Source organism: Somniosus microcephalus, chromosome 7 (genome assembly GCF_052327205.1).
Source record: "Somniosus microcephalus isolate GS21.2 chromosome 7, FLI_Smic_1.0, whole genome shotgun sequence".
In the NCBI taxonomy this organism is placed as follows: domain Eukaryota; kingdom Metazoa; phylum Chordata; class Chondrichthyes; order Squaliformes; family Somniosidae; genus Somniosus; species Somniosus microcephalus.
In genome coordinates this window covers 265,200,809-265,222,718 of record NC_140993.1, presented here as the reverse complement: position 1 = coordinate 265,222,718, position 21,910 = coordinate 265,200,809, and the positions used below count along the sequence as shown (strand labels likewise).

The window sequence follows — 21,910 nt, the reverse complement described above, 5'->3', positions numbered from 1 at the left end:
CTTGTACCCTTGAATATTAAGTGCCCAGTCCTCACCATTTTTAAGCCACGTTTCCATTATTGCCACAACATCATATCACACGGCTAATTGTGCTTGTAGCTCACCAACCTTATTCACCACACTTTGTGCGTTTACGTGCATGCATTCTAAACCCATTTTTGAATTTTTCGTAGTCTTTCTCAGTCTGCTCCGATCTAATAAGGTACTACTTCTGCCTCTAGTACTACTTTCTTCTCTAGTACTATCCAACACACTCACTCTTTTATGCACCTTATTCCTCTTTTCTACTCCTATATGCTGGTGCCCATCCCCCTGCCAAGCTAGTTTAAACCCTCCCCAACAGCACTAACAAACCTCCCTGCGAGAATATTGGTCCCGGCTCTGTTGAGGTGTAACCCATCCGGCTTGTACAGGCCCCACCTTCCCCAGAAATGGTTCCAATGCCTCACTGAAAAAAAAAAGATTACCTGGTCATTATCACATTGCTGTTTGTGGAACCTTGCTGTGCACAAATTGGCTGCTGCGTTTCCGACGGCGACTACACTTCAAAAGGACTTCATTGGCTGTAAAGCGCTTTGGGACGTCCTGAGGTCATGAATGGTGCTATAGAAATGCAAGATTTTCTTTTCCCTTTTTCTAGTCACATATTGCTGTAAAATCACTGCTATTACTTCACAATGAAGTTTAACATCGCTGTTTAGTTGTGATTAAATCATCAATATCAAAACCAATATTGTATTTTGTATCATTTACACTGAGAGTTGACAAGCTAATTCCTCAAATAATATTGTCAAATACAGATAGACAGTTTACTAATGAGTCCTTTCAGGCTTCATTGGAGAAAACTGATATCTGTCAAGTGTAAGGTTCATATAACATCCTAAACTGTGACACCAGAGTTCAAACAGTTTGTACTTGTCGTCTAAACCTTGATACTGGATCCAGAGATGTACCCATTATTGTTTATAATATGTGGTTGTGAATTTTCATTACATCGACATCTGGCCAACCCATGCTATTTTCCCTTGATTGACCTTGTTAAGCCCCGCCCAGTGGGCTTAGCAGGCCAATTAAAGGGGAAGCCGGTGACAGAGAATGTCAGCGTATGACGTTTCATCTGTCAAAAATTTTTGACAGATGAACTGTCATCGTTTGACAGCTTTGAGAAGCTGTCAAAACGGACATTCTCTGTTGTTTGGTGAGTTCTTGTACTCAAGGCTCACCAAACCTATTTCCTGAGCAGAAAGCAGATGGTTGTTGCATCGGAGAATGCAGCAGCCATTCTGTCATCTCTGCCGTGGAGATGCCGGAGCCTCCGGATCCCCAACGATTGAAGCCTGCAGGAAGAAACAAAGGTAAGGAAACTTTTTCGAACACTTTTCACTCACCTCACATACTTACCTCTCCACACTTGCACCCATCTCTCACCTCCACAGCGCACTTTTGGACCCCTCCGACCCCCGCAGACCTACTGCTCGCCTCGGTGACCCTGGCAGGGTTTCCCAACGTCGGGAAGCCCGCGCCCCTGCTGGAAAAATGGGGATAATCCTCTTAACTGCCTGTTAACTACCTGTTAACAGGCAGCTAAAGTGGCTGTAATCCCCTTTCCGCCTCCAGGAGACGGGACCTGGCGTGGGTCGGGTACCCGCCTCCTGGAATGGGTGCCCGCCCCCAGATTCTGCCATTTTCCCGGCAGTCCCGCCTCCAAACCTGCCTCCCCAGGGCTGGCAAAATTGCCCCCTACGTCTCATAGAAACATAGAAGATAGGAGCAGGAGTAGGCCATTCGGCCCCTCGAGCCCGCTCCGCCATTCAATGAGATCATGGCTGATCATCCAAATTCAGTACCCTGTCCCTGCCTTCTCCCCATATCTCTTGATCCCTTTAGCCTCAAGAAATATATCCAACTCCTTCTTGAATGTATTTAATGAATTGGCTTCAACTGCCCTGTGTGGCAGAGAATTCCACAGGTTCACCACTCTCTGGGTGAAGAAATTCCTCCCCATCTCAGTCCTAAATGGCTTACCCCTTATCCTTAGACAGTGACCCCTGGTTCTGGACTCCTCCGCCATTGGGAACATCCTTCCTGCATCTAGTCTGTCTAGTCCTGTTAGAATTTTATAAGTTTCAATGAGATCCCCTCTCATTCTTCGAAACTCTAGTGAATATAAGCCTAATCGACCTAATCTCTCCTCATATGTCATTCCTGCCATCCCAGGTACCAGTCTGGTGAATCTTTGCTGCACTCTCTCCATGGCAAGAACATCCTTCCTCAGATAAGGCGACCAAAACTGCACACAATACTCAAGGTGTGGTCTCACCAAGGCCCTGTACAACTGCAGCAAGACTTCCTTGCTCCTGTACTCAAATCCTCTCGCTATGAAGGCCAACATACCATTTGCCTTCTTAACCGCCTGCTGCACCTGCATGCTTACCTTCAGCGACTGGTGCACAAGGACACCCAGGTCTCGTTACACTTCCCCTTTTCCCAATCTATTGCCATTCAGATAATAATCTGTCTTCCTGTTTTTGCCACCGAAGTGGATATCCTCACATTTATCCACATTATACTGCATTTGCCATGCATCTGCCCAATCACCCAACCTGTCCAAATCGTACTGGAGTTTTTCTGCATCCTCCTCACAGCACACACGCCCACCCAGCTTTGTGTCGTCTGCAAACTTGGAGATATTACATGTAGTTCCCTCGTCTAGATCATTAATATATATTGTGAATAGCTGGGGTCCTAGCACTGATCCCTGCGGTACCCCACTAGTCACTGCCTGCCAGTCGGAAAAAGACCCGCTTATTCCAACAGTCACTGTTTGAAGATTCTGTGCAACACCAAATTTCAGGAAGGCCGTTGACACTCGCACAACAGATTGATGCACAAGCTATCCTAACTCGTGTCAAGTCCCGTTCACCCATCAGCCCTGTGCTCGCTGACCTACATTGGCTCCTGGCCCGGCAAACCCTCAAATTTAACATTGTCATCCCTGTGTTCAAATCCCTCCATGGCCTCACCCCCTCATTATCTCTGTAACCTCCTCCAGCCCTAAAACCTTCCGAGATCTCTGCACTCCTCCAATTCTGGCCTCTTCACATCCCTGACTTTAATCGCTCCACCATTGGCGGCCGTGCTTTCAGCTGCCTTGGCCCTAGGCTCTGGAATTCCCTCCTTAAATCTCTCTGCCTCGCTCCTCCTTTCAGAATAACTGCTCAAAACCGATCTCTTTGACCAAGCTTTTGTTTAGCTGTCCTAATGTCTCTTTTTTGGCTTGGTGTCGATTTTTGTCTGATAATGAACCTGTGAAGCATCTTGAGCTGTTTTACTGTGTTCAAGGTGCTATATTAATGCAAATGTTATTGTAGATGGCAAATTCTTAGACTGCAAGGCAGACAGCAAAAGGTGATGGTGTGTGGGGAGGTATTAGTTTGGAAACCGGTTGTCAGTTGGGTCCCATGATGGGGCCACTGTTGCTTATAATTTCTCCTCAGAGAATGAAATACTTTTTGCACATCTTACCATACTTTGTGTGAGACAGTAAACCAAGGCTCCACCTGCCCTCTCAGGTGGGTGTAAAAGATCCCATGGGAACATTCAAAGAAGAGCAGGGGAGTTCTCCCCAGGTCCTTACAAATACTTGTCACTCAACCAACACCTAAAAAACAGATGACAAATTTTTACAAATAAATCAATAATATTTACAGTACAAACTACCACTATTTTCAATAAAACAAGAAAAAAAAACAGATGTCCTGGTTATTGCTGTTTGTGGGATCTTGCTGTGTGCAAATTGGCTGCCATATTTCCTACATTACAAAAATGACACTTCAAAAGTACTTCATTGGCTGTAAAACCCGCTGGGACATCTGAGGTCATGAAGGGCGCTGTATAAATACAAGTTCTTTCTTTCCTTCTTGTGCCCATGATGGCACCAATTTGGATGCAGTTTTCCAGTGATGCTAACCAATGGTCTCCATGTTATAAAAAGGTTACAGAGGCACTGGAGAAGGTGCAAAAAAGATTTACGATAATAAAAGCAGAGCTGAGAGGATATACTTTATCAGAAAGACTGAACAGGCTGGGGGCTCTTTTCTCTAGAAAAGAGAAGGCTGAGGGGTGGCCTGATAGAGGTTTTTATGTTAATGAAAGGGTTCGATAGGGTAGACATAGAGAAAATGTTTCCACTTGTGGAAGAGACCAGAACTAAGGACCATAAATATAAGTTAGTTGCTAATAGATTCACCCAGGGAGAGGTTAGAATGAGGAACTCGCTACCACAAGGAGTGGTTGAGACGAATAGCACAGATGCATTTAAGGGGAAGCTAGGTAAGTAAACATGGGAGAAAGGAATAGAAGGATATGGTGATAGGGTGTGATGAGGTAAGGTGGGAGGAGGCTCGTGTGGAGCATAAATACCTGCCTAGACCAGTTGGGATGAAATGGGCTGTTTCTATGCTGTAGACTCAATGTAACTCTGTGCAATGGGAGGATGATTTGGACTCACCAGCTTAGTTGGGTCGAATGGCCTTTTTTATCTGTACTCCGTAATTCTATGCAATGGATGGGTGATGTGGGCATGCCAGGTGTGGTTGGGCAGGTGAGTTGCGCACTCCAGGTATGTTGGATAGACATGTGAGATGGGCAGACAGGTGTGTTGGGCAGACAGGGGAGTGGGGCAGACAGTGGAGTGGGACAGACAGGCGAGTTGGACAGAGTTGGGCAGACAGGTGTGTTGGACAGAGTTGGGCAGACAGGTGTGTTGGGACAGACAGGGGAGTGGGACAGACAGGTGTGATGGACAGACAGTTGGTGTTGGGCAGACAGGGGAGTGGGACAGACAGGTGTGTTGGACAGAGTTGGGCAGACAGGTGTGTTGGACAGACAGGTGTGATGGACAGAGTTGGGCAGACAGGTGTGTTGGGACAGACAGGGGAGTGGGGACAGACAGGTGTGATGGACAGACAGTTGGTGTTGGGCAGACAGGGGAGTGGGACAGACAGGTGTGTTGGACAGAGTTGGGCAGACAGGTGTGTTGGGACAGACAGGTGTGATGGGACAGAGTTGGGCAGACCAGAGTGTGTTGGGGACAGACAGGGGAGTGGGACAGACAGGTGTGATGGACAGACAGTTGGTGTTGGGCAGACAGGGGAGTGGGACAGACAGGTGTGTTGGACAGAGTTGGGCAGACAGGTGTGTTGGGACAGACAGGAGAGTGGGACAGACAGGTGTGATGGACAGAGTTGGGCAGACAGGTGTGTTGGGACAGACAGGTGTGATGGACAGAGTTGGGCAGACAGGTGTGTTGGACAGACAGGGGGAGTGGGACAGACAGGTGTGATGGACAGAGTTGGGCAGACAGGTGTGTTGGGATAGACAGGGGAGTGGGACAGACAGGTGTGTTGGACAGAGTTGGGCAGACAGGTGTGTTGGGACAGACAGGGGAGTGGGACAGACAGGTGGCATATGGAATGTAACGCCGCACAGGCTGATTACATCACAATGGGCCCCGCCCCCTTGGCTCGCCTGTCATTCACACCTGGAGCCCCGCCCCCTAGCGGCAGGCCGGGTGGGTGCGCGTGCGCAGCCCCGCACGGGTATCGCCCGCTCCGATTGGATGGGAGAGGGGGGATGAAGGAACGGGGCGTGTGACGTCAGATGCCGAGTCACGTGATCGCGCAGACAAGATGGCGTCGGTGGCGGAGATGTACGATGTGACCTGGGAGGGTGAGTGGCAGCTCCTGGGCTGTGCCGAGGGAGGAAGGGGAAAAATCCCCAGGCCAGCTCGGGTAAGGGCCCCGCCTGTCCCAGCGGGCCTGGCAGTGTGGCGCCGCCCCGAACTGAACTGCTGGGCCTGCCGCTCACTGGACACACTCCCGGGGAGGGAATTCCACCTGAGTCTGCACCGGCACCCGGGGGCGGGGGGGGTCACTGGGGGAGAGGAAGGGGACACCAGGATAGGGAATAGGGTGGGGGACACAAGGATAGGGGGGGAACACAAGGATAGGGAGAGGGGGGGAACACAAGGATAGGGGAGAGGGGGGGAACACAAGGATAGGGGAGAGGGGGGGAACACAAGGATAGGGGAGAGGGGGGAACACAAGGATAGGGGAGAGGGGGGGGACACAAGGAGAGGGGGGAGAGGGGGGGACACAAGGATAGGGGAGAGGGGGGGACACAAGGATGGGGGGGGACACAAGGAGAGGGGGGGGACACAAGGATAGGGGAGGGGGGGGACACAAGGATAGGGGAGAGGGGGGGGACACAAGGAGAGGGGGGACACAAGGAGAAGGGGGGGACACAAGGAGAGGGGGGGGACACAAGGAGAGGGGGGGGACACAAGGATAGGGGAGGGGGGGACACAAGGAGAGGGGGGACACAAGGATAGGGGGGGGACACGAGAGGGGGGGACACGAGATGGGGGACACAAGGATAGGGGAGAGGGGGGACACAAGGATAGGGGAGAGGGGGGACACAAGGAGAGGGGGGGACACAAGGATAGGGGAGGGGGGGACACGGGGAGAGGGGGGGACACAAGGATAGGGGGAAGAGGGGGGGACACAAGGATAGGGGAGAGGGGGGGACACAAGGATAGGGGAGAGGGGGGACACAAGGATAGGGGAGAGGGGGGGACACAAGGATAGGGGAGAGGGGGGACACAAGGATAGGGGAGAGGGGGGACACAAGGATAGGGGAGAGGGGGGGGGACACAAGGATAGGGGAGGGGGGGGACACAAGGATAGGGGAGAGGGGGGGGACACAAGGAGAGGGGGGGGACACAAGGAGAAGGGGGGGACACAAGGAGAGGGGGGGGACACAAGGATAGGGGAGGGGGGGACACAAGGAGAGGGGGGACACAAGGATAGGGGGGGGACACGAGAGGGGGGGACACGAGATGGGGGACACAAGGATAGGGGAGAGGGGGGACACAAGGATAGGGGAGAGGGGGGACACAAGGATAGGGGAGAGGGGGGGACACAAGGATAGGGGAGGGGGGGACACGGGGAGAGGGGGGGGACACGGGGAGAGGGGGGGACACAAGGATAGGGGAGAGGGGGGACACAAGGATAGGGAGAGGGGGACACAAGGATAGGGGAGAGGGGGGGACACAAGGATAGGGGGAGAGGGGGGACACAAGGATAGGGGAGAGGGGGGGACACAAGGATAGGGGAGAGGGGGGACACAAGGATAGGGGAGAGGGGGGACACAAGGATAGGGGAGAGGGGGGGGGACACAAGGATAGGGGAGAGGGGGGGGACACAAGGATAGGGGAGAGGGGGGGACACAAGGAGAGGGGGGGACACAAGGAGAAGGGGGGGACACAAGGAGAGGGGGGGACACAAGGAGAGGGGGGACACAAGGATAGGGGAGGGGGGGACACAAGGATAGGGGGGGGACACAAGAGAGGGGGGGGACACGAGATGGGGGACACAAGGATAGGGGAGAGGGGGGACACAAGGATAGGGGAGAGGGGGGACACAAGGATAGGGGAGAGGGGGGACACAAGGATAGGGGAGAGGGGGGGACACAAGGATAGGGGAGAGGGGGGACACAAGGATAGGGGAGAGGGGGGGACACAAGGATAGGGGAGAGGGGGGACACAAGGATAGGGGAGAGGGGGGACACAAGGATAGGGGAGAGGGGGGGGGACACAAGGATAGGGGAGAGGGGGGGGACACAAGGATAGGGGAGAGGGGGGGACACAAGGAGAGGGGGGGACACAAGGAGAAGGGGGGGACACAAGGAGAGGGGGGACACAAGGATAGGGGAGGGGGGGACACAAGGATAGGGGGGGGACACAAGAGAGGGGGGACACGAGATGGGGGACACAAGGATAGGGGAGAGGGGGGACACAAGGATAGGGGAGAGGGGGGACACAAGGATAGGGGAGAGGGGGGACACAAGGATAGGGGAGAGGGGGGGACACGGGGAGAGGGGGGGACACAAGGATAGGGGAGAGGGGGGACACAAGGATAGGGGAGAGGGGGGACACAAGGATAGGGGAGAGGGGGGACACAAGGATAGGGGAGAGGGGGGGACACAAGGATAGGGGAGAGGGGGGGACACAAGGATAGGGGAGAGGGGGGGACACAAGGATAGGGGAGAGGGGGGACACAAGGATAGGGGAGAGGGGGGGACACAAGGATAGGGGAGAGGGGGGACACAAGGATAGGGGAGAGGGGGGGACACAAGGATAGGGGAGAGGGGGGGACACAAGGATAGGGGAGAGGGGGGACACAAGGAGAGGGGGGACACAAGGATAGGGGAGAGGGGGGACAAGGATAGGGGAGAGGGGGGGACACAAGGATAGGGGAGAGGGGGGACAAGGATAGGGGAGAGGGGGGGACACAAGGATAGGGGAGAGGGGGGACACAAGGATAGGGGAGAGGGGGGGATGCAAGGATAGGGGAGAGGGGGGGACGCAAGGATAGGGGAGAGGGGGGGACACAAGGATAGGGGAGAGGGGGGACACAAGGATAGGGGAGAGGGGGGACACAAGGATAGGGGAGAGGGGGGGACACAAGGATAGGGGAGAGGGGGGGACACAAGGATAGGGGAGGGGGGGACACAAGGATAGGGGAGAGGGGGGACACAAGGATAGGGGAGAGGGGGGGACGCAAGGATAGGGGAGAGGGGGGGACGCAAGGATAGGGGAGAGGGGGGGACGCAAGGATAGGGGAGAGGGGGGGACACAAGGATAGGGGAGAGGGGGGACACAAGGATAGGGGAGAGGGGGGACACAAGGATAGGGGAGAGGGGGGACACAAGGATAGGGGAGAGGGGGGGACACAAGGATAGGGGAGAGGGGGGGACACAAGGATAGGGGAGAGGGGGGGGACACAAGGATAGGGGAGAGGGGGGACACAAGGATAGGGGAGAGGGGGGACACAAGGATAGGGGGGGGACACAAGGAGAGGGGGGGACACGAGATGGGGGACACAAGGATAGGGGAGAGGGGGGACACAAGGATAGGGGAGAGGGGGGGACACAAGGATAGGGGAGAGGGGGGACACAAGGATAGGGGAGAGGGGGGACACAAGGATAGGGGAGAGGGGGGACACAAGGATAGGGGAGAGGGGGGACACAAGGATAGGGGAGAGGGGGGACACAAGGATAGGGGAGAGGGGGGACACAAGGATAGGGGGGGACACAAGGAGAGGGGGGGACACGAGATGGGGGACACAAGGATAGGGGAGAGGGGGGACACAAGGATAGGGGAGAGGGGGGGACACAAGGATAGGGGAGAGGGGGGGACACAAGGATAGGGGAGAGGGGGGGACACAAGGATAGGGGAGAGGGGGGGACACAAGGAGAGGGGGGACACAAGGATAGGGGAGAGGGGGGGACACAAGGATAGGGGAGAGGGGGGGACACAAGGATAGGGGAGAGGGGGGGGACACAAGGATAGGGGAGAGGGGGGACACAAGGATAGGGGAGAGGGGGGACACAAGGATAGGGGAGAGGGGGGACAAGGATAGGGGAGAGGGGGACACAAGGATAGGGGAGAGGGGGGGACACAAGGATAGGGGAGGGGGGGGACACAAGGATAGGGGAGAGGGGGGACACAAGGATAGGGGAGAGGGGGGACACAAGGATAGGGGAGAGGGGGGACAAGGATAGGGGAGAGGGGGGGACACAAGGATAGGGGAGAGGGGGGGACACAAGGATAGGGGAGAGGGGGGGACGCAAGGATAGGGGAGAGGGGGGGACGCAAGGATAGGGGAGAGGGGGGGACGCAAGGATAGGGGAGAGGGGGGCACAAGGATAGGGGAGGGGGGGCACAAGGATAGGGGAGGGGGGGCACAAGGATAGGGGAGGGGGGGCACAAGGATAGGGGAGGGGGGGACGCAAGGATAGGGGAGGGTGGACACAAGGATAGGGGAGAGGGGGGACACAAGGATAGGGGAGAGGGGGGACACAAGGATAGGGGAGAGGGGGGGACACAAGGATAGGGGAGGGGGGGCACAAGGATAGGGGGGGACACAAGGATAGGGGAGGGGGGGACACAAGGATAGGGGGGGACACAAGGAGAGGGGGGGACACAGGGAGAGGGGGGGACACAAGGATAGGGGAGGGGAGGGACACAAGGATAGGGGAGGTGGCGGACACAAGGATAGGGGAGTGGGGGGGACACAAGGATAGGGGAGGCGGGGGGACACAAGGATAGGGGAGGCGGGGGACACAAGGATAGGGGAGAGGTGGGGGGGACACAAGGATGGGGAGAGGGGGGGACACATGGATAGGGGAGTGGGGGGGAGGTGGGGGGGGAGACAAGGATAGGGGAGAGGTAGGGGGTACACAAGGTAAGGGGAGAAAGAGGCATGTGGGTGGGAAATTGGCATACAGGCCGGGTGGGAAGAGGCACAGGAGGTGGGTGTGAGGGGAGTGCATGGTTGGAGGATGTGACAAGGTGAGGTTGACAAGGTGAGGTGGGCAAGGGCTGCATCAACTGAAAGATGGTCGTTTGATTCGGGGAGGGGGTGGAGATCTGGGCCATCTGGTTGCAGGAGCGGAGGGTACAGGCCTGGGCAACAGGCAGTGGATTTGTGTAATTGGATAGGAGACTATGGACCTTGCACCCCCCAACCCCAGGTCCTTGCCCTTATAAGGGCAAGGACCTGGGGTTGTGGGGTGCAAGGATGATGTGTGAAGGAGTTTTCTGCTGTGGAATTCTGGTGCAACAAGTTTATTTAAGATGGCGCAGGGCAGGTGGATGAAAGCTTTCAAACCTTCAGTCCTTGAGGTGGTACAAGTGGAGATTAGGGTTTGGGAAGCAGAGGAAGAGAGATTGCCAAGTGGGCAATGTTCCTAGAACTGCAAAATAACAGTCTATGGTGCTGAAAAGTGAGCATCCATCCATGGGGTAGAAAGGTGAACTCGGCTGAATATACTTAGCAAGCTTGTGCGCCACCTGGTCCGGGCTGTGTTGGCAGTTGTGCACTGACCACAAGGAATTCAGGTTCCTTTCCCTAAAGGACATTTGTGAACCAGTTGTGTTTTTACAACAAACCAACAGCTTCATGGTCACTTTTACTGAAACCAGATGAATGTAAAAGATCCCATGTCTCTCTATGAAGAAGAGCAGGGGAGTTCTCCTGGTGACCTGGCCCATATTTATCCCTTAACATGTCAGCTGTGGCTCAGTGGGTCGCACTCTTGTGTCTGAGTCAGAAGGTTGTGGGTTCAAGGCCCACTACACAGACTTGAGCACCAAAATCTATGTTGACACTCCAGTGCAGTGCTGTGGGAGTGCTGCATTGTTGGAGGTGTTGTTTTTTGGATGAGATGTTAAATCAAGGCCCTATCTGCCCTCTCAGACGGATGTAAAAGATCCCGTGACACTATTCCATAAAACAGCAGTGGAGTTATCCCCGGTATCCTGGCCAATATTTATCCCTCAATCAACGTCACTAACAGATTATCTGGTCATTATCACATTGCTGTTTGTGGGAGCTTGCTGTGTGCAAATTGGCTGCTGTGTTTCTTTACATTATAATAGTGACAACACTTCGAAGGTACTTTGGTCTTAAAGTGCTTTGGGATGTCCTGAGGTGGTGAAAGTTGCTTTAGAAATACAAGTTCTTTCTTTGTCAAAAGGAAAAATGTACATGCCTGTTTTATTAAAAAGTTCCTTTAAGTGTATCAAAACAGTTTCCTCTTTCATCACTGGGAAGTTGCTGAGCTGGCAGAATTGCTGCTGCTGCTCCTTACTGTGCCGTAAGGAATTATTTTTTCTATAGAATAATAGTAAAGGCAGATTGCAACTATATGTCCTCACACTTGTGATGCCCCATGCACGGAGCGAGCTGATAATGGGTGCTTGGACAGAGTCACCAATATGGACTCAAGATCCATCTACATGGCCTCCATTCCTGCAGTTTGGATGTGCTCACAGGGTACTATGCAAATAATCCCAGCACAGTATTGTGGTTGGTGTGAAATTTCCTTACTTTGTCCATTTGAACTATAAGCACAGCAGTAGTTTTTTATGCTATTTGACACTTTCAATACTGTAGGTGGTTGGACTGGTAGTGGTGCAGTGGGAGTAATGAGTTAAGAGTATCACAAGGCTGTTGCACAGTGTCGTATTGTGTTGGTTTAAGGGTGTCTTTTTAACGTTTGTATTGGTATGAATGTCCTGTAAGCCTAGTGACAAGTCTGTATTAATTTGATAGCCTACTGTCTGTTGGTTAAGTGACAGAGTGCTTACTAATACTTGTACTATAGATCGCACATCATATTCTTGATGGAAGCATATTCAATCTGTAGAAAGAAATACATTGCTGTACAAACCTCATGTGCTAGCTGCATTGTTGAATTCGCTGACAGTAAGGCTGGGACTATAACCCCACCCCCCACACCACAATTCGTAGGCTGCTGTGTTTCAAGATCCGAGCAGTGGGGATGAATAATTAAAGAGCTGTTTGTCTGGAATGCACGCTGAGTCATGGAGCTGGAACGGGCTCCGGTAATTCAATGTACAGGAAACTTTTTTTATCCGGCACCGACGAGACTGGCGTGGTGCCGGTTTATCAAAAAGTCCGGATTACAGCGAGGTATAGTTAAAAGGTATGAGAGCTCCGTACACAGCAACAAATCCAGGCTTCCCTGTTGCTTAGCAACAGGTGCAAGAAGCCCAATTACACAGCCACAGATTCAGGAACGGCCACTAATATGAAGTAAAACTTACCTGAACCTACTCCTGAATTTTGCCAGTTAACAGAGATTTCCGGTTACAGGAAACTTTGTGCTATCCGGAGGTGAGCTATCCGTCAATCTGGAGCCACCGGCAAAAATCAGCAGCCGTTTTTTATTCTTTTTGTTTGTTTTTTTTGCTTTGTTTGAACAGTCAAGCTGTGCAAGGTCTGTAGCTATAGCAACAGCTTCAGCTACAGAGCTTTAGGGCCACACCCGAGTATTTAGAAGCTGTTGCTAAGCAACAGTGTTTGTTGTCAAATACAGAGATAAGAATCTCCGTATCTCTCAACATTAACTCTGGAGAGTACGGCAGTTTTGAGGCAACGGCAGCAGCTCGGTCCCGTGGGTGCCGGATAGCACAAAGTTTCCTGTATTTAGGTGCCGGTAAATCGAGAGTTTCCTGTATTATGCCGCCATTTTGCTCAGGTAACTCCCACGCTAGACAACCACAATGTGGAAGTTAGAAATTTCCCCCCAGTGAGGGAGGAAAGCTTGGTGGGTGAGTCAGAGTCTGCGAGGCAGGGTGGGGTCAACGGAAGCTGAGGTTCACTGGCTGGTGATCAGGAGCAGGAATCCTGGCTGATTCCCTTTCCTGGTCCAGGGATGCTGAGGGTAATTGCAGTGTCCCGATTGTTGCACCAACTGAAACAAATTAACTTGGCATTCCCGAGTGATGGACCCGCCGAGCCCTCCCCAGCCTTGCATTTACCTGTAAACAATCGGGGAAACCTGGCAAAAAAACGTTTTTTTCCGTCTAGTTCTTTTTAATTTTGAGTTTCAAAACAATACTTAAAAAAAATTAATTCTCGGATGTGGGCATTGCTGGCAAGGCTGGCGTCATTGCCCATCCCTAGTTGACCTGAGAAGGTGGTGAAGGCCTTCTTGACCTGCTGGTAGCAGTTTGATGCAGCTGAATGACTCACTAGGCCACTTCAGAGGGCAGTTAGGAATCGACCACGTTGGTGTGGGACTGGAGTCACATATAGGCTCAAACTGGGGAAGGACGGCAGTGAACAAAAGCAGGTTGAACGTTTCTGGCATACAAAGCTTCTGAGGAAAAGAAAAAGGGTGCCACCATTAGCCCTTGGGTGAGGGAGTGGGTGCAAATGGATGGAAGGTTGGGGTGAAGTGGAAGGAAGGCCCGGGGATTCGAGCAGGTACAGGAAACTCTCGATTTCCCGGCATCTAAACAACCGGAAATCTCAGTTAACCGTCAAAATTCAGGAGTAGTTTAAGGTAAGTTTTACTTCATATTAGTGGCCGTTTCTGGATCTGTGGCTGTGTAACTGGGGGTCTGCACTTGTTGCTAAGCAACAGGGACGCTTGGTCTGTGGCCGGAGTTCCTGCAGCTGTTGCTAAGCAACAGGGAAGCCTGGATTTGTTGCTGTGTACGGAGCTCTCGTACCTTTTAACTATACCTCTCTGTAATCCGGACTTTTTGATAAACCGGCACCACGCCGGTCCCGTCGGTGCCGGATAATAAAGAGTTTCCTGTAGTTTGAAGGAATGAGTGTGGAGAGGGTGGTAGGGAGGGGTGTTTGAAAGTTGCGAGGATAAGGGATGTGATGAGAGTGAGTGGGGCGGGGGGGGTGAAGCAGGAGTGATTGGTGGAGGGGATGTTAAGGAAGTCGGTGAGGGCCACAATATCCCCGCAGCCTGCGACAGCTGGTGGCTCCTCTCTTGGTCACACCATGCCACCTGCCACCTCCCAGCAGAACTCAGAATGAGCAGAAAAGGACAGGGAGAGAAACAAAGAGTTAGAGAGGTAGAAAAGAAACACAACAACTTGTATTTATATAGCGCCTTTGACACAAAACGTCCCAAGGCGCTTCACAGGAACATTATCAAACAACATTTGACACCGAGCCATATAAGGAGATACTGGGACAGGTGTAGGTTTTAAGGAGCATCTTGAAGAAGGAAAGAGAGGCGGAGAGGTTTAGGGAGGGAATTCCAGAGCTTAGGGCCTCGGCAGCTGAAGGCACGGCCGCCAATGGTGGAGCGATTAAAATCTGGGATGTTTAAGAGGCCAGAGTTGGAGGAGCACAGAGATCTCGGAGGGTTGTAGGGCTGGAGGAGATTACAGAGATAGAGGGGTGAGGCCATGGAGGGATTTGAAAGCAAGGTTGCGAATTTTGTTAAACTGACGTTGATTTGTCGCTTATCTCTCCCTTCTGTGCTGTATTTCCCTGAAAACGAACTCTAAAACCTATCACCTGCTTTCTTTCCCCTTTCCATTGGTGCTGCCATCCATTTTGGAGATGGGAGCAAAACTGGATTTTGACTGGCTGAAACGAGTCCCGCAGGCCAGATTTTGAAAGCTCCGAATGCAAAGATTGATCACGGCTAAGACTAGGTCAGTCTTGCGCATTTTCATGTCAAGCAAGGTGAAGTGTACTCGTTGGCAGTCTCGAACCTGGCAGTGTCCAGCTCCGTTCACGCTTTCCATGTGCTGGAAGCTGTAAAGGTTTCTGCACCACTCTTGTCAGTGGCCTGAATTATAGTTCAGTGCCCACTCCCAACAATTTCTGTCTGAAGATCTCCTACCGTGATTCCATTACTCATAGCTTTTATATTATTGCAAAGCACATTGTCATCACAAGCCATTCTTTTGTTTGTGAGTTTGAACATTCTGTAAAAATTGATAGATTTATTAGGATGACGATGGATTCGACTAGAACATGACTTATGGATTGTTGTATCTAATTGCAGTTAGCCAAGCACCTGTTGGATTGAAGTTTAGGCACTAGATGCCAGACATATGGTTTGTTATAGGCCTGGCACAAATGGTGCTATTATTCTCATACCTTTGCTCAAGAAGAAGCACATTAAAAGAAAGACTTGCATTTATACAGCTCTTTTCACAACTTCAAAGCACTTTACAGTCAATGAAGTACTTTTGAAGTGTAGTCACTGTTGTAATGTAGGAAATGCGGCAGCCAATTGCACACAGCAAGCTCCTGCAAACAGCAATGAGGTAAATGACCAGATATTCTGATTTAGTGATGTTGTTTGTGGGATAAGCACTGGCCAGGACACCGGGAAGAACTTCCCTGCTCTTCGAAATATTGCCGTGGGATGTTCAACGTCCACCTGAGAGGGCAGACCGAACCTCGGTTTAATCTGTCATCTGGAACACGGCACCTCCGACAGTGCAGCACTCCCTCAGTACTGCACTGAAGAGTCAGCCTCTATTATGTGATCAAGTTTCTGCAGTGGGGACTTCAAACCAAAACCTTCTGTCTCAGAGACAAGAGTGCTACCACTGAGCCATGGCTGACACCTAAAGTTGATTTAGTTTTAGTATGAAATGTGTTATTGTCTCACCTACTGGGCCTGTACAGCTGAAAGGGTTGAATGATCGGCAGCCCATCCACCACCTTAAACATTCACTCCCTCCACCACCGGCGCACCGTGACTGCAGTGTGTACCATCTACAAGATGCACTGCAGCAACTCGCCAAGGCTTCTTCGACAGCACCTCCCAAACCCGCGGCCTCTACCACCTAGAAGGACAGGGGCTGCAGTTGGATGGGAACACCACCACCTCCAAGTCGCACACCATCCTGACTTGGAAATATATCGCCGTTCCTTCATCGTCGCTGGGTCAAAATCCTGGAACTGCCTACCTAACAGTGTTGGGAGTACCTTTAACACATGGACTGCAGTGGTTCAAGAACGTGGCCCATCATCACCTTCTCAAGGGCAACTGGGGATGGGCAATAAATGCCGGACTTGGCAGCGACAATCATATCCCGAAAATGAATAATAAATGTGCTCCTGCGTCTGTACCATTGTTGCTCTTCAGTCAGCCATTAGAGCTATGCAACAGTGACCTAGGAATCACCATTCCCCTTTTGATTGGGCATCCTCCCGTAGCACTGTGGCTGAGATTGGGAACCTCTGTGGGAGGAGGTGTGGCAGGGTTAAGGATCTATATTTCGGCGCTGCCCCCCCCATAGTCTCCATTTCTGTTGCATTGTCCCTGACCACGTTGCTGTCATGACTGGCGTTTCTGTGATGCCCGTTGCCTCAGTGTGCAAAATGTCCACTGCCGTTCACAAGACAAGGATCAGAAGTGTCTCAGCCTGCGAAATGCTAGAGGAATCATCTGCTAGAGGGAATTGAGTCAAGTTTGTAATTTGATATTCCGTATGCCTTTTATTGATGGGCACGATGTATTAATTCATTTTGTTGATGAGAAATTACAATGTGGAGAAAATTGTCATCCTCATTTTATTACACATCTTCAAATCTCCGAAGACCCTGGTTATAATAGTTTTTCGGCATGAATCCAATTTCTTACTTTGCTACTTACTCAAAAGTTTTCTTCTGATTTTTCAGACATGCGTGACAAGCTGAGGAAATGGCGGGACGAGAACTATCGCAACAGTGAGCAGATCGTGGAAGTCGGCGAAGAGCTTATAAGTGACCATGCATCAAAACTTGGAGATGACAGTGAGTATAGGATTATTGGCGACCAGAACTGCACACAGTATTCCAGCTGTGGCCTAACTAGCGTTTTGTACAGCTCCATCATAACCTCCCTGCTCTTATATTCTCTGCCTCGGCTAATGAAGGCAAGTACCCCATATGCCTTTTTAACCATCTTATCTACCTGTCCTGCTGCCTTCAGGGATCTATGTCCATGCACACCAAGGTCTCTCTGATCCTCTGTCCTTCCTAGGGTCCTACCATTCATTGTGTATTCCCTTGCCTTGTTAGTCCGTGCCAGCTGACAAAGAGCTATCCACCCTAATCCCACTTTCCAGCACTTGGTCCGTATCCTTGTAGGTTACGGCACTTCAAGTGCATATCCAAGTACTTTTTAAATGTGATGAGGGTTTCTGCCTCTACCACCCTTTCAGGCAGTGAGTTCCAGACCCCCGCCACCCTCTGGGTGAAAAAGGTTCTCCTCAACTCCCCTCTAAACTTCCAACCAATTACTTTAAATCTATGCCCCCTGGTTATCGATCCCTCTGCTAAGGAAAAGAGGCCCTTCCTGTCCACTCTAGTCCCCTCATAATTTTATACATCTCAATTAGGTCTCCTCTCAGCCTCCTCTGTTCCAAAGAAAACCCCAGCCTATCCAATCTTTCTTCATAGCAAAAATTCCCCAGCCCAGGCGACATCCTCGTAAATCTCCTCTGCACCCTCTCTAGTGCAATCACATCCTTCCTGTAATGTGGTGACCAGAACTGCACGCAGTATTCTAGCTGTGGCCTAACTAGTGTTTTATACAGTTCAAGCATAACCTCCCTGCTCTTGTATTCTATGCCTCGGCTAATAAAGGCAAGTATCCTGTATGTCTTCTTAACCACCTTATCTACCTGTCCTGCTACCTTCAGGGATCTGTGGACATGCACTCCAAGGTCCCTCTGATCCTCTGCACTTCTCAGTGTCCTACCATTTAATGTGTATTCCCTTGCCTTGTTAGCCCTCCCCAAATGCATTACCTCACACTTCTCCGGATTGAATTCCATTTGCCACTGTTCTGCCCACCTGACCAGTCCATTGATATCTTCCTGCAGCTTTCTTCTTCATTATCAACCACATGGCCAATTTTTGTATCATCTGCAAACTTCCCACATTCAAGTCCAAATCATTGATATATATGACCAAAAGCAAAGGACCCAGTACTGAGCCCTGCGGAACCCCACTGGAAACAGCCTTCCAGTCACAAAAACACCCTTCGACCATTACCCTTTGTTTCCTGCCTCTGAACCAATTTTGGATCCAACTTGCCACTTTGCCTTGGATCCCATGGGCTTTTACTTTCATGACCAGTCTGCCATGCGGGACCTTATCAAAAGCCTTGCTAAAATCCATATAGACTACATCAAATGCACTACCCTCATCGACCCTCCTTGTTACCTCCTCAAAAAATTCAATCAAGTTAGTCAGACACGACCTTCTCTTAACAAATCTATGCTGACTGTTCCTGATTAATCCGTGTCTTTCTAAATGAAGATTTATCCTGTCCCTCAGAATTTTTTCCAATAAATTTTCCCAGCACCAAGGTTAGACTGACTGGCCTGTAATTACTTGGTCTATCCCTTTCTCCCTTTTTAAACAATGGTACCACATTAGCAGTCCTCCGGCACCACACCTGTAGCCAGAGAGGATTACCAGTCTGGGATACATTTCATCCGGGCCTGGGGATTTATTCACTTTCAAAGATGCTAAACCCCGTAATACTTCCTCTTTCACTATGTTTATTTCATCTAATATTTCACACTCCTCCTCACTGATTGCAATGTCTGCATCATTCCTCTCTTTTGTGAAAACAGATGGGAAGTATTCATTAATACCCATGTCTTCCGCCTCCACACACAGGTTACCTTTATGGTCCCTAATAGGCCCTACTCTTACTTTAGTTGTCCTCTTGCTCTTAATGTATTTATAAAATCTTTGGGTTTTCCTTGGATTTTACTTGCCCATATTTTTTCATGCCCTCTCTTTACTTTCCTAATTTTCTTTTAATTTCACCCCTGCACTTTCTATACTCCTCTAGGGTTTCTGCAGTATTGAGCCCTCGGTATCTGTCATAAGCTTCACTTATTTTCTTTATCCTACCCTGTATGCCCATTGACATCAAGGGAGCTCTAGATATGTTAGTCCCACTCTTTTTCTTTAAGGGAACATACTAGCTCTGAACCCTCACTATCTCCTCAAGTGTAAGAAATCACACAACACCAGGTTATAGTCCAACAGCTTTATTTGAAATCACAAGCTTTCGGAGCGCTGCTCCTTCGTCAGGTGAAGTGGAAAGATGCATAAAAACACAGCTTATATAGTCAGAGAATAATGTCAGATGTTTACAGGTAATCTTTCTAACTGCCATTTATCACACCTCGGCAGAGAGATAATCACAGCAATCAAAGGTGTAAATGGTGTCCAAACAGGTCAGTCAGGAAAACATTACATCAAAGAACAATGAGGTGGGGTCACAAGAGGTCAAATGTTGCAGATGCTGGGATCTGTATGAAAAACAAAAAAACAGACAAAAAACATTTTTTTTGCTGGAAATCACAGCAGGTCCGGCCGCATCGGTGTGGAGAGAACAAGCCAACAACGACTCGAGTCTGGATGACCCTACATCAGGTGGGGTTACATGTAGCGTGACATGAACCCAAGATCTCGGTTGAGGCCGTCCTCATGGGTGCGGAACTTGGCTATCAGTTTCTGCTCGACGATTTTGCGTTGTCGTGTGTCTCGAAGGCCGCCTTGGAGAATGCTTACCCGGAGATCAGAGGCTGAATGTCCTTGACTGCTGAAGTGTTCCCCGACTGGGAGGGAACACTCCTGCCTGGCGATTGTTGCGTGGTGTCCGTTCATCCGTTGTCGCAGTGTCTGCATGGTCTCGCCGATGTACCATGCTCCGTCCTGCAACGTATGAGGTAGACAACGTTGGCGGGGTCACATGAGTATGTACCATGTACCTGGTGGGTGGTGTCCTCACGTGTGATGATGGTATCTGTGTTGATGATCTGGCATGTCTTGCAGAGGTTGCTGTGGCAGGGTTGTGTGGTATCGTGGTCGCTGTTCTCCTGAAAGCTGGGTAATTTGCTGCGAACGATGGTCTGTTTGAGGTTAGGCGGCTGTTTGAAGGCGAGTAGTGGAGGCGTGGGGATGGCCTTAGCGAGGTGTTCGTCGTCATCAATGACGTTGAAGGCTGCGAAGAACATGGCGTAGTTTCTCCGCTCCGGGGAAGTACTGGACGACGAAGGGTACTCTGTTGGTTGTGTCTCGTGTTTGTCTTCTGAGGAGGTCTATGCGATTTTTCGCTGTGGCCCGTTGGAACTGTCGATCGACAAGTCGAGTGTCATATCCCGTTCTTACGAGGGCGTCTTTCAGCGTCTGTAGGTGTCCATCGCGTCTGTAGGTCCACCATTTACACCTTTGATTGCTGTGATTATCTCTCTGCCGAGGTGTGATAAATGGCAGTTAGAAAGATTACCTGTAAACATCTGACATTATTCTCTGACTATATAAGCTGTGTTTTTATGCATCTCTCCACTTCACCTGACGAAGGAGCAGCGCTCCGAAAGCTTGTGATTTCAAATAAAGCTGTTGGACTATAACCTGGTGTTATGTGATTTCTTACATTTGTCCACCCCAGTCCAACACCGGCATCTCCACACCATATCTCCTCAAGGGGGAAGGGGAAGGGAACCAAAGCAAGGGCTCCTTCGATAACAAGGGAGATAGAGAAGATGATGAAACAAAAAAAGAGGGTGTATGATGCATGTCAGGTGAATTCTTCAAGGGAGAACCAGACCAAATACAGTAAGTTGAGAGGACAAGTGAAGATGAAAATAAGATTGGCAAAGAGAGAACATGAGAGTAGAATGGTGGTTAACATAAAAGGGAACCCAAAAATCTTCTGCCGGCATGTGAACAGTAAGCGGGTAGTAAGAGGCAGGGTGGGGCCTATTAGAGACAAAGAAGGTGATATATGCTTAGAAGCGGAGGGCAAGGCTAGAATACTCAATGAGTACTTTGTATCAGTGTTTACTAAGGAGGTGGATGCTGACAAAATATCGGTAGAAGTGGAAAAGGTAGAAGTAATGGAAGGGGTGAAAATTGATAGACAGGATGTACTAGAAAGGCTGGGTATGCTTAGAGTGGACAAGTCGCCTGGTCCAGATGGCTTGCATCCCAGGTTGCTAAGGGAATTGGGGGAGGAGATAGCAGAAGGGCTTGCCATAATTTTCCAATCTTCCCGAGATGCGGGGGAGGTGGCTGAGGATTGGAAAGTGGCAAATGTGACACCATTGTACAAGAAAGGGTACAAGGACAATCATAGTAACTACAGGCCGGTCAGTTTAACATCAGTGGTGGGTAAAGTTTTAGAAACAATAATCAAGGAAAAAATTAACAGGCACTTGGAGAGGTTTAAGTTAATTAAGGAGAGCCAACACGGATTTGTAAAAGGCAGATGAAGGGAATGCAGTGGATGTTGTCTACATGGATTTTAGGAAGGCATTTGACAAAGTACCACATAGAAGGCTGCTTAACAAAATTGAGGCTCTTGGAATAGGTACGTCAGTGGCAGCTTGGATAAGGAATTGGCTTAAGGACAGAAAACAGTGAGTTGTGGTAAATGGCTGTTTTTCAGACTGGAGGGTGGTAGACAGTGGTGTTCCCCAAGGGTCAGTGTTGGGGCCACTGCTTTTTTTGATATATATATAAATGACCTGGATATT

At 50.6% G+C, this 21,910-nt stretch overlaps 1 protein-coding gene across 1 annotated transcript in view; it reads left to right on the top strand.

The window, feature by feature from the left end:
* The first annotated feature begins 5,621 nt into the window (after positions 1–5,621).
* Positions 5,622–21,910, top strand: part of emc2 (ER membrane protein complex subunit 2) — a 108,934-nt gene continuing 92,645 nt past the window's right edge. Inside the window, exons 1-2 of the mRNA XM_085993718.1 lie at positions 5,622–5,730; positions 17,046–17,159. Of these exons, the coding sequence (XP_085849844.1) occupies positions 5,691–5,730; positions 17,046–17,159 (154 nt within the window). The 5' untranslated portion in view covers positions 5,622–5,690. The remainder of the gene's footprint in view (positions 5,731–17,045; positions 17,160–21,910) is intronic.